Source organism: Hemibagrus wyckioides, linkage group LG24 (assembly GCF_019097595.1).
Source record: "Hemibagrus wyckioides isolate EC202008001 linkage group LG24, SWU_Hwy_1.0, whole genome shotgun sequence".
Classification (NCBI taxonomy): domain Eukaryota; kingdom Metazoa; phylum Chordata; class Actinopteri; order Siluriformes; family Bagridae; genus Hemibagrus; species Hemibagrus wyckioides.
This window is the reverse complement of record NC_080733.1, coordinates 9,822,009-9,838,208: the sequence shown is the minus strand read 5'-3', so window position 1 is coordinate 9,838,208 and position 16,200 is coordinate 9,822,009. Positions and strand designations below refer to the sequence as shown.

At 36.8% G+C, this 16,200-nt stretch overlaps 2 protein-coding genes across 2 annotated transcripts in view; one reads left to right on the top strand and one right to left on the bottom strand.

Annotated features, from left to right (window-relative positions):
• Positions 1 to 598: 598 nt before the first annotated feature.
• On the bottom strand, positions 599 to 10,238 carry trappc3 (trafficking protein particle complex subunit 3). Its single transcript, XM_058377956.1, has 5 exons — positions 10,060 to 10,238; positions 5,417 to 5,514; positions 3,573 to 3,672; positions 2,714 to 2,896; positions 599 to 1,004 (listed from the first exon to the last, which is right to left on the bottom strand). Exons 1-5 carry the CDS (start codon positions 10,099 to 10,101, stop codon positions 885 to 887), a joined length of 543 nt encoding a protein of 180 aa, XP_058233939.1. The 5' UTR covers positions 10,102 to 10,238; the 3' UTR covers positions 599 to 884.
• Positions 9,374 to 16,200, top strand: part of angpt2b (angiopoietin 2b) — a 29,426-nt gene continuing 22,599 nt past the window's right edge. The window contains exons 1-2 of the mRNA XM_058377955.1: positions 9,374 to 9,471; positions 15,035 to 15,158. The gene's annotated coding sequence lies outside the window, so the exon portion shown is untranslated. The remainder of the gene's footprint in view (positions 9,472 to 15,034; positions 15,159 to 16,200) is intronic.

The following is a 16,200-nucleotide window of genomic DNA, read 5'->3' as shown; positions in this document are numbered from 1 at the left end:
TCTACATATTGCTTTTAGATGAATGATAAAACTTGTTCTTGGCTAGTTGATAAGACGTAAAAGAGTTCCTGGCTATGTAATACATCAAAATGATTCAATTCTACACAAGTTCATACATAAGCATAACACAGGCTTAATAAAAGACACAAGCAATGCACTAAGAAGGAGGACAGGGCCAGGACAGGATTCGCATTGAATTAGTAATTTATTTATTCTCCAGTATGTTATTTATACATAAATTAACTCAAACACGACACATACTTTACATAACAAAATGCAGATTTTTTAAAAAAATGTCAAAAGAAAGTAGCAGAAACATGTTACCCTTTATTTGATTTAATTTCTGTTGCTTTAAATATATTTTGATGCCAAACTATCAGATGCAAATTCCAAAAATCTGAAACCTTTTCCAGTATGGGGCCAATAGGGGAGATAAAGATATCACTAGTTAAAGGGAATGCACTGTACATCTGTGGCTACTTAAAACAAGCATGTACATCCTTCCCTGTGTTTCTTCCAATCAGCATATCCAAGAAGGAAGTTTATTCCTGGAATAAAGGAATTAACCATTAGGTGGTGGGAAATTAAAAAGTATGAGTGTTTAAGGAGGTGTTTAAGGGATTCTTTTTTTGTTTCCCAGTTAAATCACAGACCAAATACGTCCCTGGAAATGTGATGGTCCATTAACTGCCACAAAAAAAAAAAAAAATATCCAAAAGAAAAGAACAAAAATGAATGATTACTTCTTAAATGGCAGACAAAGGATCAGCTCTTTTTTGGCTAAACTGTAGATGTTTGGCTCTGACCAAACCGAATGAACAAAGTCTTTCAGATCCAATAAGCCAGTGCTTTTAGGCTTCTCCAGCCAGAATATCGCAGCAGTTTCATTCATCACCAGCAGGCAGATTTTCCTCAATCCTCTTGATGAACTTCATGCGGATTTCTGTCACATTGTCTCCTCTCAAAGTATCTTGAACAAAACGAACATCTACTGCCATTTGTACCTGCGAAAACAGACCCCAAAAACATGAGTCTGTGAATGTTGTAAGTGATGACTGCAAATTTGTCTCCAACAATACCCTTTTAATCACTGAGATGGCCCAATAACTGCTAATATCCACTCAAACTCCCAAAATTCCTTAGTATTCATAACACTACTTCTGAATTCTCAGTTCTGATTGGTCAGAAGGTTTTGATTCATTCTCTTTACCATCAGCAGTGACAGTGGTTCACTGCAAGGTAAATCTCACCTTTATATTAATGCCTATTCTAATATATTGCTTCTTAATAGTTATGCATGGACTTGGACGGCGGATGTTTTGATATAGTCAGGTTTTGTGAGAGCATTAAGAGACAACATTATTTAGAGACTATAGCATTTTTTGCAACAGTCAGACGTAAAGCTTTATGACATGAGAAGGTGGAGGTCTTTGAAGAAGACAACCTGGATGGACATTTTTAAAATTTCAATAGAGAAAGATAGAGGGAAAAAAGGTGAGGTGTGGTGAGGAAAATACTGTTTATAGCTAAGTCATAACAGCAACTAACACTCTATAGGCATTCCACAACATTAAGTATATTCAAATGAATTAAATGTGTGTTGTTCTTCACTTATTTGTGTACATTTCTATGGTATAAAAGGGATAAATATTTCATGACAGGCTGTGGCAGGAAAATAGTCATTATTGAGATGGTAATGGCACCCCCCCCACACTCTTTTGCTGAATTTTGCCCCAACACTAGGTGCGTTTACATGGTCACTTGTAATCCGATCGTAACAGGACTAGAAGCACAATCAGATTAAAAAAGTGTCATGTAAACACGTCAGTCGGATGGAATTTGCCACATCTGATTAAAATTTCAATCGGATGGTAAGGGGTGGTTTAAACCATTTTTAGTCCGATCGAGAGGACATGTAAACACTTAATCGGATGGAATATGTTCCTGGAAATTTCTGCGCATGTGCAATGATGCAAGAATGACGTATGACGTACGGATGTTGTCGTAGGTAAAATGGCGGGAATCCTGTTTTCGTGGACTGTGCGCATGTCAAAAGATCTAATTCGATTCTAATCATGTGTCATGTAAACGCGCATAACAATCTGATTACTTTATACCGCGTTCAAGTAAATGCTGCAATCGGATTCGTCAATCTGATTGAATTCTGTCCGATCTGATTAAAAAGTGTCCATGTAAATGTACCTACTGTGTGCCCTATAATGTTTTACTCTTAACTCACAAAGGACAGGAGAATTTATACTGCAGTTTCTCCACAATAGTCTGTGAGGTAATGTTAATATAGAGTGATAAATTAGCCAATAAGTGGATAAACAGTGGACACATGCAGACGCCTTCTTTGAAACCAATGTTTTGTAACCTGTTGTTGAACCAGAGCTGAGCTGGAACATGCTACTTCATTAATTAATGTCATATTTTCATTACTGAGATAATTTTTCTATGCAGCAGAGTGTAAGGATTTGACAGAGCAGTTAGCAGATCACAGAAAAACTTGACTGAGATTATGCAGACTTTTGCATTTGGGGAATAATTAAAGGGATTTTATAGTTTATTTTAAGATAAAGTTTAGAAGCAGCCAGGAGTCTGTCAATGAGTCATTCAGATGCATCTTACAATTATTATTATTATATTTTCGAGAAGCAAATGAATTTCACAACAGAGGCCGTGTAAAATGGCAGACATTGAAACACTTTACCATCTCCAGAGCTCCTCTTAGCACACCGCACAGTAGGTTGGAGTAAATTAGTGTGTTGTGGTTGTCTGGAAGCTCCACAAAGTCCACCAGCGGATTGCTCTCCAGGATGAGGGAGAATTCGTCACCAGCAGGGCTCCAGTTCGTCACACTGGGCGTGATGCCCAGATACATTTTAAAGGCTACCTGTCCATGAGAAGCAGAAAAACCCTTAACCAATGATGTAACCCAGGTATGACCATGAAATCATTTTACAGGTCTTTTAATTTTAATGAGATTTAGAACCAACACACTGCCAGCAAAGTAACTCAGTTTTAATTGTGAGTTTGGAATCTTGACCTCTGAGTGGCTTTGTGAACCTTCCTCAAGGGAGCAATATAATGTGAAAAGGATTCAAAGGTTCAGTATTCTGATCAGGAGCCCAGAATTGTTCTAAGCAAACAGCAGATTAACATCTGACGACGTGGCTCACAGTGGAAAGCAAAAGCAGAACAGGATGGGGAGGAGTGTGCAAAAACACGGCCATTGTTTCAGTGTGAACCAACACGTTTTTGTAGTGAAATGTTTCATTTGGTACATCTGGTCATCATCAAATGTAAAGACAACTAAGATAGCTCAACTGAGGTATCTTGAGTGTGTCCAACATCGCAACTGGCAGTTGAATTTATGGTAGAGTAGCAAGCATTTTCTCCTCATGCATGATTTGCTAAACAACAGACAGAAAGGGTAAACTTTTAAGATCGCAAGCCACTGGAGACTGCACTCACTTGCTTTCATACACGTTTCCATGTTTACTGGTTACCAACTTACTTTCCACACTCCAACGTGTTTTGGAAAAGTAATGCAGTCAAGTTCTGGGTACCTTCGCAATGACGTCGGCTGTTTCTCGGAAATCGTGACACCTGCCGACGCTGGAGCGAGCCAGGAAGTCCTCTATAAGACGTACTCCAATATTATAACCCCTTAAGGGAGAAAGAAGGAAGAGGTCATTTTTAAAACTCGGATCGTACACCTTTCATTTGCAATTAGGTAAAATCAATTATTTTTTAACTTTTATATCAGGTCCTATACAGGAAAGGCTCATAATATGATGCTTAATATAATACATCTATAGACTCTATACATGATCAAAAGAAATTCTGAAATAATGGATTAATTGTTCTTATTCTCCTTGTTATTGTTATTATTATTATTATTATTATTATTACTACTACTTCTGTTGCGTGAGAGTATTTTGGATTTGAAGTTTCATAAAAGCTTTAGCTAAACTGTTGCAAGTTCAAAAATTGCTCATATAGATCCTTAGGATTCTGGATGCTTGAGGACTAGATGGAAAACGTAAATCTAAACAAATAAAGTGATGAACATGTCCATGTTCTCGCAACACCAGGGTTTCAGAAACATACACTGCTGTTTAATTAGCACAGGAATCAGATTATCTTCATATCTTATACAGTATCTATCCTGATACACAATAATTAGGAAATAAAATGGAATATAAGACAAACAAAGTGCAGCACTCATACATAATTCACAAACCTGCTTTCCTAATGGTGACCAAATGGTGTCCAAATGGTGTACACTGCAGGAGCTGGACCTAACTCTGGCATTGGTACTGAAGCTTTAGACAGAGTATTACAATGTGCCTGTGTCCTCACCAATACGAGGACATCAGAATTCAGCACCCTGTCTTTATTGACTGGCTCACTATTAGGTTCTACACTCTTATATGACATTTTAAAGCTCTGGTGTGTCCTGCTGATCTCCTGTCCAGGTCAGATTATCTCTAACCTCTTGAACAGTGTTCCAATATACATTTGTACAATATTTGTAGTAATTCAAGATTAAGAATGAGTTCCTTTCTGATTTAGATCACTTTAATGTCTCATTATATAAATATCCCATCTTTTAGTTTGCTTGTAAAGCACTTTGGGATTTTGAACTCTATTTGAACTATTCTTATTATTATTTCGTAACTACCGCTACTAAGTAAGTACTTTTTCTACAATGAATAATAAGATTCATTAATTCATTCATCACTGGCTCCACCTCTGATGACTGGCGAGACAAGCAATTTCATTACTTATGTTTTTCCCCCTGACAACAAAACCCTTCTCACAGAAACCATGAACTCAAAAAAAAAAAAAAAAAAAAAAAAAGAGAAAATCACTGAAATAACCAACAGCGATAAATCATTTTCACCGTCTTACTAGACGGTATTCTTTTCAAAGAGCTAGTGGAATTTGTCAGTGTACTGCAGGATTAAGACATATATTTGAATGGACAGGGCCTTAGCCACACAGTTGGTCTATTCATTTTACATCATGCAGTGGGTAGGTGGTGGTCTCTCAAGGACTATAGTTGTACAGTTCACACTTTTCCTGTTAACCGCCCACTGAGGTAGACTAACACCCTACACCCCCCCTCCAAACCGCAGAGACACAGACAGAAAGAGAAAGAGAGAGACAGAGAAAGCTCAATATTATATCTTAAACAAACCCACTGACTCTCTACATTTTTGATTTGCTTATGGAAAATTGACATCAATATTCACACCACTACATTCTCACAAACTTACAATAACAAAGTCAAACAATGACGAGAAGCGAAATGTCTAACTGGATGTAAATTCTAAGGTAAAACCAGATGTGAAAGTACAAACACAGCGAAAAACAGAAAGAGAGAGACACTAAATATAAAACTTACATTTTATCAAGCTGCTTGTTCACTTCCTCATCATTCTCATAATCCTTACAGAGCTGTGTGACCAGGGCTCCATATGTGAGCGTAAACAATTCGGAATTCTGTTAAACAGGGGGGAAAAAAACAGATAGACAATCAGTATGAAAAAGAGTACTACTTTTATTCGACTATAACAGCGGTATTCAGTAAAGATTTTCCAGCTACATACACATATATATATATATCCAGCTAATTTGTTGCTTACAAAATCTCTAAATAAGCAGCTAACATGACTGAATGGTGACAGCAGTCAGCATTCAATGCTTAACCACTGGTTTAGCTCATGGCTATAAATAAAACTCATCAATCTGAACTGGTTATGTGATGTTTCACAGTAGCACTTCAACTTCACACTTTTGACAAGCGCCACAGACTCTCAACAGACATCTGTTTTGAGAATAAACGCATACCTCCATGTCCAATCCTCTTTAAAACATTCTGCTTTTGTCATCAACTCTTTTTTAAACGTGCTGTCACTAAACTAATCAGAGTAAGAGAGGTGAATCTGTGAAAGTCTCTGAAAACCCATCCCATTCCTTGATGAGCTGCTTTTCCTGTAAACAGTTTACATAAATGAATGTGATTACCTGCAATGAGCTACAACACAGGATCTTCTAAAGTCTTTTACATACGTTCCATGTTGCTGATAAAGTATTTTTTGAGCGATCTGTTGAAATTCGCATTTGGACTGCATTCTGCCAGTTCAACAACCAAATAAATAGCACTGGTACTTACCTCTTGCTCAAGGGTTCAGCACTAGCTTTTATAACAGCCCTAGGATTTACTCTCACAAGCTTCCCATCACTAATGCAGAACCTCAACTTAAGCTACAGCACCTCTATTCTCTGTTTTAAATCAATGCACTATAAAAATCTTGACTCTGATTGAACAGAAAGGCTTTATTAATTTTTTAATAACAGTAGATGAAACTGGAATCCTGGCTGCATATATCAATGCACACAGCTTTCTCTGACATTTATGGAAGGACTCTTGATGTAAGTGCTTTATAATATAAAGTTTTCCATCATGTGTTTTGGTTGCTTTTTTTTCCTTATTAACTTCAAGAGAAAAGCACTCTTTAAAGCTGTTATAACATAAAGGATACTTGGAACTACCTTGTCTCATAACGTTAAACATAACTATAAATGGACAAAAGTACAATGTGTTGCATTTTAATAAATAAAGAAAGTTCAGATGTTGGCCAGTTCCTGCGGTATAATGAACTACAGGTGAGGAATGTTAATGCTGCTCACACAGGGATATTAATCGAACAATAAATACTTGATAAGCTTATTAAGATAAGAATATCAGTCCTTATTGCGCAGAAAGAATCACAATTTTTAGTTCCTTTCCTGTAGAAACGTTTCGAATGTGACTAGGCTTTTATAAAATTGTACAAGTTTACTGATACAGAGCTGTGGCAGAAGTCTCAATCATCAAGATTTCTGAATAAAATAAATAAATAAACACTTGATCTGATATGTTTCTGAACCTGAGGACTGCTACTCACTTGCACTTTTTGCATAGATACTCACGCTGCTAAATTCAGACCTGTCCTTCATGGTCCTCCTTGTCTAAATGTGGAATTCCATACATTAGACACAAAACAATAAGATTCCTGTTAGTCTACTCTTAAATTATAACACATAAATCCTGCATCCATACTAGAGAAGCAGTTTCGGGGGATATTTGAAGTACAAATCTTTGTATACAATTAAATTCAATGGTAACCAAAGTTTTATAATTCATTGCTCCAGGGTAAATCCTGAGCTTGTGCAGAGTTCTGCATAATCTCACTGGGTCTGTGTGGGTTTTCTTTGGTTTTCTCCCACCAGTGGATGGATAAGCTGTGCTAAAGCTCCCTTAGGTGTGAGTGAGTATATGACGTGTGTGTGTGTGTGTGTGTGTGTGTGTGATGGATTGGTGTCCCTTTCAGGGTTTACTCCCACCTCGTTAGGTGAACATAGATTCCAGATTATCCACAGCCTTGACCAGGATAATGTGGTTACTAAAGATGAATGAATGAATGAATGAATGAAAGTCTATTTCAAATATTTTATACTTAGTATTAAATATAATAATAATAATAATAATAATAAAATATATTTTATACTTAGTATATTAATGTACTATTTATGTATAAATTATTATTATTAATATTATATTGATCATAATAATAATAACAATAATAATAATAATAATAATAATAATAATAAAAATAAAAATAATAATAATGCCAGATCCTTGCACATTTGTACAGTTGATACATTTTCTTGGGTGGAAATTTTGGATGAAATATGCTATAACATCAACAACAACAAAAAGTACCAATATTCCAATACACCTGACACCCGAACTGATCAGCTAGTCACATTACAGCAGGGAAAACAGGAACCACAATGGCTTCAGTGCTCCCTGCTTCTTAGTTTTGGGCGCCATCTTGTGGTCTACAACAGGTGCACTGAACAACCACAGTACTTCCTCGGTGGCCAGTTTATTAGGTACACCCACCCAGTATTGACACTCCTCGTCCCTTGAATCAGATACACGATTAATGTTTGTAACCAATCACAAAAGACTTACGAAAAGAAGTCACCAAAGCACCACTAATAACCACATGGTATGGTTATTATCGCACCACATGGTCTTATCGATCGTAGGTTTGTGAATCATTCTCAGCACAAAAGTGAAAATTAGCTCAGTGAAAGTTTTTTTTTAAAACTGCATACTTTTAAAGAAGTGCACACCTTAGTGCTCCACCATTTAAGTACACAGTTAAGTGATGAGAGGTATTTCCGTTACAGTTTGTATTATTCATCCTCACGCTCTTCATCAGTTCTGACCACAGGGCTGCCTTTGGCTGGATTTTTTCGATTGGTGACCTGTGGCTCAGTGAAGCCTAACTGCTGCACCTGAAACACTTACAGCAGCCCAGCACCCACACTACCACGACACTGCAATATCCATATCAAGTATGTGTCCCAAAATTTTCCCATTTTTACTCATGGACGTGAAAGGGGAGAAAGACAACAAACTAGATTAACTTGTGATCTGAGTGCATGCTGTCTTTGCACTGTACACTGCAAATATATATACATAATATATATACATATACAGCTCTGGAAAAAAATAAGAGACCGCTGCAAAATAATGAGTTTCTTATGTTTTTTTTTCTTACAGGTACATGTATTGGTGAGATGAACAGTTTTGGTTCATTTTTTTTTGTGAACTGCTGACAATATTTCTCCTAAATTCAAAATATAACTATAGTCATTTAGAGTGTATATTTACAGGAAATGACAACACATCAACATAACCCAAGATCATGCAAAGAATTTGTAAACAAATTGTGTTAAATGCTTTGGCTAAATAATATTAAGAAATCAGTATTTGTTGGAATAACCCCGATTTGCATGTGTTTTGGCTCCATGCTCTCCACCAGTTTTTCACATTGCTGTTGGGAAACTTTATAGCAGAGGTTTTCAATATGGTTCAAATCTAGAGATTGGGCAGTGGTGTCTTATTTTTTTCCAGAGCTGTATATTGACAAAAGTTTTTCCTGAGATGTATCTATCTATCTATATATCTATCTATATATATATATATATATATATATATATATATATATATATATATATATATATATATATATATATATATATATATATATATATATATAAATAAAAATCAAATCACACTCTCCGGTGTCACCCAAATGAGTCTGGTCCCTCTCAAGGTTTCTTCCTCATACCATCTGAGGGAGTTTTTCCTTGCCACAGTCACCTCAGGCTTGCTCAACATAGATGATTTTGTCTAATACAGGGATAGGCAAGTTCGGCCCTAGAGAGCCGCAGTCCTGGAGATTTCAGCTCCAGCACTGAAAAAAAAAAAAAAACTCACCTGCCTGTACCCTTAGTAATCCTGAAGACCTTGATTAGCTTGTTCAGGTGTGTTTGATAAGGGTTGGAGCTGAAATCTGAAGGACTGTGGCTCTCTAGGACCGAACTTGCCTACCCCTGGTAATATATAGGACTTTTTGTTTCTCATGTTCTGTAAAGCTGCTTTGAGACAATGTTCACTGTTAAAAGTGCATTACAAATAAAATTGAATTGAACTGAAAATTGAATATGGGTTTTAGGGCTAATACAAGAATGAATACAAATTAGGGGAAGGTGTTGGACTACTGATCAGAAGGTTGTCAGTTCGAATCCCAGGTCCACCGAGCTGCCACTGCTGGGCCCCTGAGCAAGGCCCTTAATCCTCAATTACTCAGTGAAGCAAACTGTAAGTCGCTCTAGACTAAGGGCGTCTGCCAAATTCCAGAAATGTAAATTAGGAGACATTTTGTTTTACCATTTGCTCTGTATACTAAAACCAGCTGGCTGTTGACAGTTGTAAAAGAGACAACTAGCGTTTAGCTGGATCCTTAACCGAGTTTCAAACGATGAATCGGTAAAATAAAACGAGAAAATATTAACCAGATTATTACCAACACGAGGCAACTGACAATCTATAATCTTTATCAATGGAGGTGTTGGGCTTGCATTAGCTAAACATCTTGCTAACTAAGCTAAACCTGTCTGCAGATACACAAAGCACAAACTTACCATCTTCTTGTTGTCCGTGGTTCTGTTGGATTGCCTGGACATGGTGTATCGTATAACAGCTCTGTGTTACAAGTTATATTTTATTAATTTGCTTCTGAAATACAGTGATCGTATTCCTGTATCGCTTTCAGCCCTGCTTCCTGAATCACTTCCGCATGTCGGAGGTCGTGTTTCGCTTTGAATCGTGGGATTTGTAGTGCTCTTTCTTTGTGGCGCCCTCTCTTATGTGTATTAGAGAGGGAACGTGCACTTATTTGGTTTACATATGTTCTGATTTTACAATTAAATGTACTGAACAACGCACATCTTGAACACATATCCTAGAGGTTTTTTTTTTTTTTGATGAAATCGTGATATATTTCCAAAATCCCCCACAAGATGGCTGTGTTCGCCAAAGCACTGAAAGGCTATGCGGACTCGTGAGGTTCGCGCCCAAAGATTCGACTCACGTTAGAGTCGACTCACATATATTAGCCGTTTTTTACTACTTGTTTTTGTAGATTTACTCAACGGCGTTGATTTTTATTGTTATTTTTTTTAAAAACCTTTAGCAACATCAATCGCCTTATTTTGGTCAGAGTGAAGGTGGCGTTTGTTATTCAGGAGATGAGTCAAATGAACTGATTCATTAACAAGAGCCATACACTTATAATGGCAAAAGGTTTGGGATGTCTGCCTTTACATGCACATGAATGTAATTATGGAGTTGGCCCGACCTTTACAGCTATAACAGCTTCAGCTCATCTGGGTGTTCCACAAGGTTTAGGAGTGTGTTTATGGGAATTTTTGACCATGCCTCTAGAAGTGCATTTGTGTGGTCAGGCACTGATGTTGGAGAGACGGCATGGCTCACAGTCTCCACATTAATTCATCCTAATGGTGTTCTATCAGGTTGAGGTCAGGACTCTCAGGCCAGTCAAGTTCCTCCACACCAAACTCGCTCGTCCCTGTCTTTATGGAGCTTGCTTTGTGCACTGGTGCGCAGTCATGTTGGAACAGGAAGGGGCCAAATTGTCTAAAATGTCTTGGTATGCTGAAGCATTAAGAGTTCCCATTACTGGAACTAAGGGGTCGAGCCCAACCCCTGAAAAACAACACCTGAATTCAAGGACTTGGAGGGGTGTCCCAAAACTTTTGGCAATATACAGCTCTGGAAAAAAATAAGAGACCACTGCCCAATCTCCAGATTTGAACCCTATTGAAAACCTCTGGAATGTCATTAAGAGGAAGATGGATGGTCACAAACCTTCAAGCGAAGCTGAGATGTTTGCTTTTTTGCAAAAAGATTGGTATAAAGTTCCCCAACAGCAATGTGAAAACTGGTGTTGAGCATAATCGGGGTTATTCCACCAAATACTGATTTCTTAATGTTATTTAGCCAAAGCATTAACACAATTTGTTTACAAATTATTTGCATTTTGTTTTATTTGAGTTATTAAAGCTCTGCATGATCTTGGGTTATGTTGATGTGTTGTCATTTCCTGTAAATATACACTCTAAATAACAATAGTTATATTTTGAATTTAGGAGAAATATTGTCAGCAGTTCACAAAAAAATGAACCAAAACTGTTCATCTGACCAGTACATGTATTTTTTTGCAGTGGTCTCTTATTTTTTTTCCCCAGAGCTGTAGTGTAATTTCCATCCCTGCTGTCGTGAAATTCCCATCCTTACTGTTGTAGCAAACCAAATATTATGTAGAAAATCCCCTAAATGAACAATGAGTAGTTAGTCTCAGACTGCAATAAGAGAAAACAATCTTTTAACACAAAACCCAAACTCAACTTAATTCAGAACTTCATTTAGAATCATATTGTGGTCAGCTGAGCTTAAAATGAAAACTGGCTATGCACAATGTCAAAGCCTTAAAGGGGAAAAAAAAAACTAGGACTGCAGCCAATGGACTGTAGTCAATCCCACTAAAATATAGAGGTGATTTATTGATGCTTTGTGGCTGTTTTGAGGTTAGTGAAAATTAATGGCATTATGAATTCCTCCAAATATGTAAGGAAGCTGTTAGTAGGTCTTAAAAATTGATGAAGACTCCAAATATAATCAACGCAAGTGGTCATTTCAGATGCCTGGTTTTAACTCTATTAAAAAACAAAAATTTCAGTCTGCATGCACAAATCTAAGATGTTGAAATGTCCTGAATGGAGGAGTGGGCCATGATCATTTCACAAGGGTCTCCAACCTTGTTAACCTTGTTTCAGGGTGAGATTTAGTGCTGATATTCTGTCCAGGGAAGGTTTCTTCTGTCGAGGTGCCATTAGTTTTGTTTTGCAGATAACCTTTTACTTCTCCTTAGAAGCTCATTTTCACAAAGTGTATTTTGAAATGACAAATATGAAAAATGACAAATACTCAGAATTTAATCAGATGTACACCTTTTACACTTCCGCATCTGAAATAGATTTACGGGGGAAAAAAACATAATCCAGATTTAGAGAGAGTATTGGGTTTCAGCTAGAATTTCTGTAGCACATGGATCAGATCAAATATAAAGATTTATTCCCCCCAGCTACTACCCCTGGGTCTTGTATATATGTTTTACAATGAAGCATTTTTCAACACCACTGAAACAGATTTCACTTTCAGCACTTATGCTGTGTTGATTCAGCATATTTATCTTACAGTGAAAATATCCTAATCTCATTATCATCTATGTTCCAGTGCCGCATTTCACATGCTGTCCAAAACTGGGCATGGATAAACATTTTAAACCCTGGGATCCGTTTGAGAACATCTGAGATAAAGCTATACTCCTTCTTTCCTTCTTCTATCTATTACCATATCTTACTTACAGACAATATTTTTGAAAGAAACAAGTTAATATGAAATTACATTTTCCATTCTAATAACCACCAACTTATCTCTGGGTGCAAGCTGGTTCGCTGTCATGGGCAGATACAATCAGGAATAAATATATTATTAGACATTGCTTTGCGGCACAGAATGAAGACTTTACACTGTAGTGAAAATACAGGTTTAAGTGTTTCAACCGAGTTGCTGTTATAGAAGAAATTAATCTTACCAATCATATTTGAGAATCCAGCAGCATGAAATGAACAGAAACATGATGCCTAAATAACAGTGGAAACTTTAGACACATCATTAGCAAACAAGAATGAGTTTAGGATTTGATCCTGAAAAGAACTGTACAAAAATATACTCTTCTTGATAGACATTTTCTGTATTTACACACAACATCTGACCATGTAATGAAACCAAGTAATTTGGTGTTGTAATTGCTAAAGCGGTAAAAAGGGATGCATGCTTTCCTTACATACAATTTAAGGCCATTATAACTCATTACAATGAAATCTTTTGTTACATATTTTTGCTTTCTTCAGTGGTGTAGTATTCACACAGCTTAAGAAAATGCGGTCTAACAGTTAAAGGCCCAAAAAAAAAAAAAAGTATGAAAGTGAACAGATTATTACTTGTACTTACGGCACACTCACCGTTCAATGATGAAAATCCAAAACTTATAATACGTATGTTGAAGAAGAATCATCATAAATTACAGGTATTGCTGGAATTAGGCCAGACTTCAACCGGAGCAGTAGTTATTACTTAATAAATATTATCCCCGGCTCAGCAATATTAAATTGCTGCTGAGAACAGCTTCTCAAATTGCACATGTATAATTTAACATGAGTATATAGCCAGCTGCCGACAGAATCACATTTTAAAGATCCTCGTGATTTATATTTCTTAGAATTATTAGTGGTGATCAGCCATACATGAGTTTGTTGAGGACAGTCAGCAAGTCATTAAAAAACAAAATAAAAAAAAAAGAATAAAATAAGGAAACAGCACTGAATCATGACTTCATGTTTTACAGGGCTGGGTAGCTGGAAAGAATGAAGAATGTTAGGTTAGAAGTAATGAAGAAGCTGGCTTGCGATTGTTTATAAAATCCATAGAGGAGCATGTTTGAGTGATGGCCAAATATTTTCAAGCCCAACCTACAAAGTACCTTCTTGTCAAGAACTAAAAACTGAAAGATGACCTATAGATTCTTGCTCAATTTCATGTAGATTAAATGAAACTGTTGCTGTATAATTTAAATCATATTGTGTTTCAGGAAATTCCATAATTACATTTTCTTTTAAAAATTCAAGATAAGTGTAAAAATGAAAAGGTTTTCAGCCTGATCTCTTGAGAATGCATATGAACTCAATAAAACAAGTGTGATGTGATTGGATTTTGTTAGATATTTTATCGCTACAGTCAAAAGAAATGGCATGAATGCTGAATTGTTCGGAATTTTGCATATGTGAGACCTCGCTGGTGTTCCAAGACATCTCCTTGTAGGACATTGCTCGGAAATTCATATTCACACCTTTTCTTGGAAATTATTTCAAGGACGTATCCTCAAATAACACACAGAGTTCAGAGACAGGACATCTCCACTTTTCCTGTGCTGGTTATTCAAATAGTGAACCACAGTCACAGCTAAAATACCCATCTGTTATCATTAAACATTCATGTGCCAGATTAATAAAACCCCTCCTGCACTCTGCAAACTTCAGCACAAAATTCAACAGGTTCTCAGTTTCTTCATATGCCTGAGTCTTTTGTGCTGTTCATATTATATGTATAGAATAATATCCTCCAAGACTTTGAAACTTGAATATATGCTTTCATTGTACTATATCTGCTGTATGCTCTCCCTTGTGCCATGTATAACATGTGATGCCTCAAATCCAACATCTCCAAGAAAAAAAAAGAATGTGTAATAATATAATTATGGCTTATAATTCGTACAAGTGATAAAATAAATACAGGCTAATATAAATACAGGCACAGGGTTTAAACCAGTGGTGTGCACCAGTGCACTGAATAACAAATGACCCAAACTAAGTCTACTTTGGCCTTTAACAAGTACAGTACAGCATACGTTTTAGAGTAAAATATAGTAGTAGGCAGTGACTGAGATAGATACTCATTTTTATCCTCTCTATGCAGAGTTGAGGTGGATTAGGATCACTTTCAGCTACAGATTCATCCAGCCACATGCCTCAAGACATCTCAGGGGCTCTTTGTCTTCAGGTCATCAGATTCCAGTACCCAATACGTCCTTCTCCACTGAGTGAGTCTCACATGTACACACACTCAACAGTTAAGTTTCATTCCACAGATATTGCACATGTATATAAATACCAAAGATATTGCACACATACAATACATGTCCAACAACTTGATTAACTTGTGTGACAGGGATTAGCAGCTAGCAAGGTTTTAGATCCAGTTTTTAGGCAGATTGACTGCATTTACCAGATGATAAATTGCAAGAAATATATTTTTCTGCATCAAAATCCATTTTTCAGCTGTTTTCCAGAATTCAAATACAGTATATAAACATGTATTTTGACATTTAACAGAGGCCTATATTCAGAGTAACTTACAGGATTGCTTCTGATCATCTGTCTGAACTCATATTCTTCTCTTCTCCTTGGTCTACCTGATTCATGTCAGCTGTTGTCCCAGGCACGATAACATGTCAAAACCAATGATACACCAGGTATCATAACATTCACAACAGGCTTGCTTGGATATTCAAAAACCATGGTTTGACTTTTAACTGAACATATTGATATAATCACATAGAGAAAATGTTGTTTTACGCTCAGTGATGACATTCAGCAGAAGGCCACAAGTGGAAACACACACACACACACACAACAAACACACACACACACACACACAAACCCAGGTCAGATCATTTATAACGTGACAGAAAAAAAACATTTTCTGATAAATAAGCTTGCCTGTGTCTCTCCCATACCACTGAGAGATCTGTTTTTAAAGAGGCCATGCCCCTTCTCTAATGAGGCATATCTTTCCCTCATAATAAAGGGCAGAAGCACCCAGATAGACATGCAATGCCTTTAAGCCATCTCAGCTTCAATTTACAGTAATTATTGAAGCAGGCATGTGCGGAGACATTTTGGGGAGCGTGGGCTTGTGGAGAACAAGGGCACCCCCAGTATCCAATAATAATAATACATTTACAGCCCAACTCCAGCTGTCTGATTTTAAAAACATGCTTTAGTGCACCATACCGAGAGAAAAATAAACCACACTGTAGGGTGGAACACAGTAACAGCCTGCCCCAAAGTTTTCCAATAAAA

Coding starts and splice junctions, on each gene's coding strand:
- trappc3 (XM_058377956.1), bottom strand. CDS start 10,101: ATGTCCAGGCAATCCAACAGAACCACGGACAACAAGAAGATG. Junction 3,673..5,416: donor AACAAGCAGCTTGATAAAAT/GTAAGTTTTATA, acceptor TTCTCCCTTAAG/GGGTTATAATATTGGAGTAC. Junction 1,005..2,713: donor TAAGAGGAGCTCTGGAGATG/GTAAAGTGTTTC, acceptor CTGTTTTCGCAG/GTACAAATGGCAGTAGATGT.